The sequence below is a fragment of the Adiantum capillus-veneris genome, chromosome 2 (genome assembly GCF_014529385.1).
Source record: "Adiantum capillus-veneris isolate H3 chromosome 2, ASM1452938v2, whole genome shotgun sequence".
NCBI classification, from domain to species: domain Eukaryota; kingdom Viridiplantae; phylum Streptophyta; class Polypodiopsida; order Polypodiales; family Pteridaceae; genus Adiantum; species Adiantum capillus-veneris.
Genome location: NC_140932.1, coordinates 106,731,266 through 106,736,636, shown reverse-complemented (window position 1 = coordinate 106,736,636; position 5,371 = coordinate 106,731,266). Strand labels below are relative to the sequence as shown.

General features: G+C 40.5%; 1 protein-coding gene across 1 annotated transcript; it reads left to right on the top strand.

Annotated features, from left to right (window-relative positions):
* Positions 1-4,440: 4,440 nt before the first annotated feature.
* LOC147463344 (uncharacterized) lies at positions 4,441-5,067 on the top strand. The gene has a single exon (XM_086528561.1). The coding sequence runs from the start codon at positions 4,441-4,443 to the stop codon at positions 5,065-5,067; it is 627 nt and encodes a 208-aa protein (XP_086384687.1).
* The last annotated feature ends 304 nt before the right edge of the window (positions 5,068-5,371 follow it).

Sequence of the window (5,371 nt, the reverse complement as noted above, 5' to 3'; positions counted from 1 at the left end):
ATTTGAGATAGCTTTTTTAAGTGGTGTAAGCAGGCCTGAAAATTGCAACCCTTCCCACCCTTCCTTTATCCCTAGCTCTGCATTTGCCTGGCAAAATTTTTGGAGACCTTCCCACCGAAGGCCCCTTTGGCGGAGGAGCCCTTCAATAAGGAAGGGATGGCATTCTCTTGGCCTTCCCCAGGTAGGGCCACTTTTTAAAATGCCCTTCCAAGGTTAAATGGACGCCGGTTTCACATACATGCCCTAATTGGAGTGCCGGAGCCTGGGAGTCCAGGTTTGATTTATAGCATAAGCCCAAAGGTAAGCAACTTTAATAAAATTGCGAAGGTTGAGACAACCTTGAGGGTTGCATGCAGCTGCCGGCACACCTACTCCATTTGATTTTTCAATTGCGAATTTGCGATTCACAACTACTGACTCACGAGGGAACCAATACAGTTGCGCACTCCGCGGCGCGTGCGTTCAATTTTCAAAGCTCAAACTCCAAACTCCAGAGCACTGAGCAGTCGAGACTCAAGAGATTGCATACGACTCGCTAGGGCTGAATCGGCTGATGCAAGCAGCAGCACTGTGCAACAGCAATGATCAAACTGGTTGTCACCTGGTCCTAAAATACTGGCTGCATTGCCCGCAGCCCCAGTCTCTCTGTGTAGCCCTCATTGTGGAGGAGGATTCAGACACATTAAGCCAGCTACATATTGATGCCCAAAGCTCGTCCTGACATTCTACAATGTCGATGCAGGCGTCGACTTTGCGCATGATCATGCCATCGAGTTAGGAGTCAGGACTCGGAGTCAAGAAGTGTAAGGATGACACAGGGTGAAGGCTTCTTTCCTGAAGCCTCTTGATTGTAGCAAAAGAACATCTCAGCAATGCCTAAAGGTAATCTTATGATTTTTCTCCTCGAATCGCCAAGTCCCTTGAACCTTCTTGTGTGTGTGCGCGCTTGCATCATAGTTGAGATATGCGCATTGAATAGATGTTACAGGTAAAAGGAAAAGAGATTTTGTATGCTATTGAAATTTGTAGTAATGGGTGGGTGTGTTCGTTAGTCATGTGAGGACATCACCTGGCTCTAGTGCAAGCTGCATACTTACAAAGATCATACAAAGCCCTTTGTATCAGTTTCTTTGGCAGCCTTTCCGAACATGGACAACTATGGTACCTATAGAGAAGACTTTTAGAATCATAAATATATAGGTAGACTTTTTACAACCTTGGGTTGCAGATGATTCTATGAACATAAGTTCTGATTTCGCATCGACATCACACATGTTTTGTTTTCTGAGAGATGGTAGGGATTTGTTTCTGCAAACTATTTGTCCTACACAAATCTCGCCATTTATTTTCTCGAATTTGCATTCAAGTATATGCATTGCAATTTGGAGGCTATGCTGTAGATGATGTCTAAGGTATTTAAGGACATTTTCTTCCTTCTTGCGAGTAGAGCAATCAACTGGTGTTAATTTCTGGTGTTAATTTCAATAGCAGCATGACATAGGTGCTCATATTGTTTTGGCTTGTGAAAAGGTTGGAGAAGGGATGTCTTTTGTTTGTTTTCAACAAGTTAGTCACTTCAAAGATTACCATTTATTAATTGCATTTCACAGTTTCAAAAGTAGCATGTGCATGTTTCGGTTTTTTGAAGTTTTGTATAGCTTAATGGAGGAGTGAGACTCGAGAGTATCATGACTGCATTGAACTCCATGGTATAGTATGGTCTCTTGCATGATGACATATTACTTTATCTATAAAGCTGACATCACTTGTCTAAAGAACTCAATTAATGCTATGTACAACTGAGCAGACACAAACCAGCTGAAAATTTGTGAAAAGTATATATTGGTCCACAACTGAGAAAAAATGGAAAAGGCAAAAAAAAATGGAGAGAGAGAGAGAGAGAGAGAGAGAGAGAGAGAGAGAGAGAGAGAGAGAGAGAGAGAGAGAGAGAGAGATGCTAAATTTTTTGGACGAACTACTGATGTACCATTTTTGCCTTGTAGTCCTGATACAAAGAGATATGCATTGCAATTTGGAGGCTATGCTGTAGATGATGTCTAAGGTATTTAAGGACATTTTCTTCCTTCTTGCGAGTAGAGCAATCAACTGGTGTTAATTTCTGGTGTTAATTTCAATAGCAGCATGACATAGGTGCTCATATTGTTTTGGCTTGTGAAAAGGTTGGAGAAGGGATGTCTTTTGTTTGTTTTCAACAAGTTAGTCACTTCAAAGATTACCATTTATTAATTGCATTTCACAGTTTTAAAAGTAGCATGTGCATGTTTCGGTTTTTTGAAGTTTCGTATAGCTTAATGGAGGAGTGAGACTCGAGAGTATCATGACTGCATTGAACTCCATGGTATAGTATGGTCTCTTGCATGATGACATATTACTTTATCTATAAAGCTGACATCACTTGCCTAAAGACCTCAATTAATGCTATGTACAACTGAGCAGACACAAACCAGCTGAAAATTTGTGAAAAGTATATACTGGTCCAGAACTGAGAAAAAATGGAAAAGGCAAAAAAAAAAATGGAGAGAGAGAGAGAGAGATGCTAAATTTTTTGGACGAACTACTGATGTACCATTTTTGCCTTGCAGTCCTGATACAAAGAAATCTCATTTATTATGTTTTCTTTGAGAGACTGGAATCCAGCTATATGTTTACTTGAGGAGCTATATTTTACTTGAGGACCAGAGTGCTTATTCCTTGCTTGGACCTTGGTATGTGAACTTACTTTTGAAGCGTATTGTGTTCATGTTATCTGTGCTCTTTTCTATATTATGAAAGTTAATTTTAAAACTTGCTTGCATCTTGAATGAGTAGCAATGACAGCTATGCATTATTAGTGTTGATTCATTTGAATATGGAAACCGATAAGAAGAAGAAGCAAGTAGACCTTTCCAGCTTTTATAAAGCTGTGGAAGGAAAAAGCAAGAGAAAAGAGAAGGAGTTTCAAAAGCAAAAAGCTCGAGTCATAGAGGAGCTTTTTGGAGAAGGCCCAGAGATAGGACAAGATGATAACGACGAAGCCCAAGAAGTGCAAGATACAACCAGCTCGGGACCAATTCCTAAAGCTAAAAAGCTAAGAAAATGGAGGCCAGCTTGGAAGTTCGAGCACAAATGGGCATATCCAATGGTACTTGAGGGACAAGTTAGAGTAAAGTGTGAGTGGTGTGTCTATTGCAAACAAAAAACCCCTTTCGCAATAAAGGTTCATCTACACTCCAGCTTCCTGCTCTAAATGAGCATAGTGCTTCAGATGAGCATAAGCTAGCTGCCTTGAAGTGGGAAAACAAGGAAAAGAGGGTATGCATTCCTCTTCCCGAGTATGTCACAACATTTGAAGACAAGGAGAAAATACGTGTCATCACAATAATGTGGCAAATTTACTTCGTCGTGAAGTGTGCTGGGCCTATGGAGCTCTTTGAGAAGCTTTGCGTTTATCACATTGAGCAAGGGTTGCCAAATATGCCTCGCCATATAGTATTATGGTACTTATTTGAATCGAATGGCTGGTATGGAATTCATACAAGCAATCAGGGACGTGCTTTGGAATGCTTTATGTGGAGAAATGCAAGCAAGCCCTTGGTACTCACTCATGGTAGATGATAGTACAGATAGGGGGCAAGAGGGTCATCTCATTGTTTATGTCAGTTATTTGAAAAATGGGGGTAAAGGTGAAAATCATGTTACATTTGTCAAGTTATAAAAACTGATGATGGTGGAGCAGAAGCTAATTATGATGCTCTTGTGAAATTGCTAAAGGAGATGGGGCTATCTATCCATAAACTTGTATCACTTGCGACTGACGGGTGTTCAGTTATGGTGGGTCAAAGACATGGACTCATTGCTAAAATGAGAGCAGATGTCTCCCATCTCCTCCTTGTGCATTGTCTCGCCCATCGTGAAAATCTCGCGGCAAGTCAAGCTGTTGACTCATTTCCAGAACTTGTGCATTTGGACAAGCTTTGTAGAAGTATCTACACTTGGCTTCATGCATCAGGAAAGAGGATGGACGATTTCAAGCTTATTGAGGGAGCATTAAATTTGCCGGAGTTAGCCATGCTACGTATCCACTCTATGAGGTGGCTTTCACATGGACATGTGATGGAACGCATGGTAAAATTTATGCCGGCTTTGCTTTTGGAGTTTGGAAAAGAGAAGTCAAGCCTCTATGATGAGCTTGTCCTCTATGCAAACTAGTTTTACATACATTTATTAGAAGACGTATGTTCAGAGTTGCATCTTTTAAGTTGTCAATTTCAATCAAATCTTGTGGATATTGCTAACGTATTAGGGTTTGCTGATGCGGCATTGCAAAACTTGAAGAAGAAATTCTTGAGAGACTCGGCTGATTGTGGAACAAAGTATTTGAAACAATTTGTTCAGCAAACAAAAGGTGGCCAGATCACTTTTTTTGATGCAGGTGGAGATATGCATGTTCACATGTTAAGGTTTTACAAAATTGAGGGAAGCAGCAGAGGTGGATCTTTTGAGGATTGCATGCATCTAGAATTAGTCATAAAAGTCGTGAAGAATTTGACTACAAGGATGCAAGAAGACATGCCAATCTTGGAGGCTTGCAAGCTTTTTAGCCCAAAGCACTACCCGAGTGAAGAGTTGTTGCTTGAAGCTCGTAGCAAGCAATGGTTGTTGCAAGTTCTTCGCCAATATGGAAGCTTGGTAGAGAGTGTAGAGAAGTGTATGGGAGAACTGGACTCATTTACCACTGTTTTGTCTAGCAACTTTAAACATAAAAGCTTCCGTGATGCATGGGAAGTATGTAGAGATGACATTATCATGCATGACTCATTCCCCAACTTAATGAAACTTTGGGAGATTCTCTCAGTGGTTCCTGTGAGTACAGCTGCTGCAGAAAGAGGGTTCTCTTGTCAAAACAACATCAAATCAGCCCATAGAACAAGCATGAACACGACAACCTTGGAAAACTATATGTTTATAGGCTTGAATGGGCCCGAAACCACTTCAGATGTGCCTTGGGATGATGTGTTCTCCTTATGGAGCAAGAAGAAAAGGAGATTCATAAATGTTGCAACATAGAGGATCGCAATGTAGCATTTTGTGTTCTCTACTATTTCATGGACTTCTAGATAACGTGCAAGCTATGTAGCGTCTCATAGAGATTTTGGGCTTTTTGTACACTGATTATGCTTGCTAGAATCCTTGACAGAAAAGATTTTGTAATTTTGCAATTTTGTTGGTGAAATAGTACTGAACTCGATTATGTGAAATTGCATGGTCTGTTTTGATTTGTTGGTAGTGCAAAAAGTGTGGTACTTTTATTGAAACGTGTGAAATTTGAATTACTTTGCTGGTTCTTTGTGTAAACAAGATGGTGCTTCTC

Bases quoted from the DNA above. Each gene is read 5' to 3' on its own strand.
- LOC147463344 (XM_086528561.1), top strand. From the start codon at position 4,441: ATGCATGTTCACATGTTAAGGTTTTACAAAATTGAGGGAAGCAGCAGA.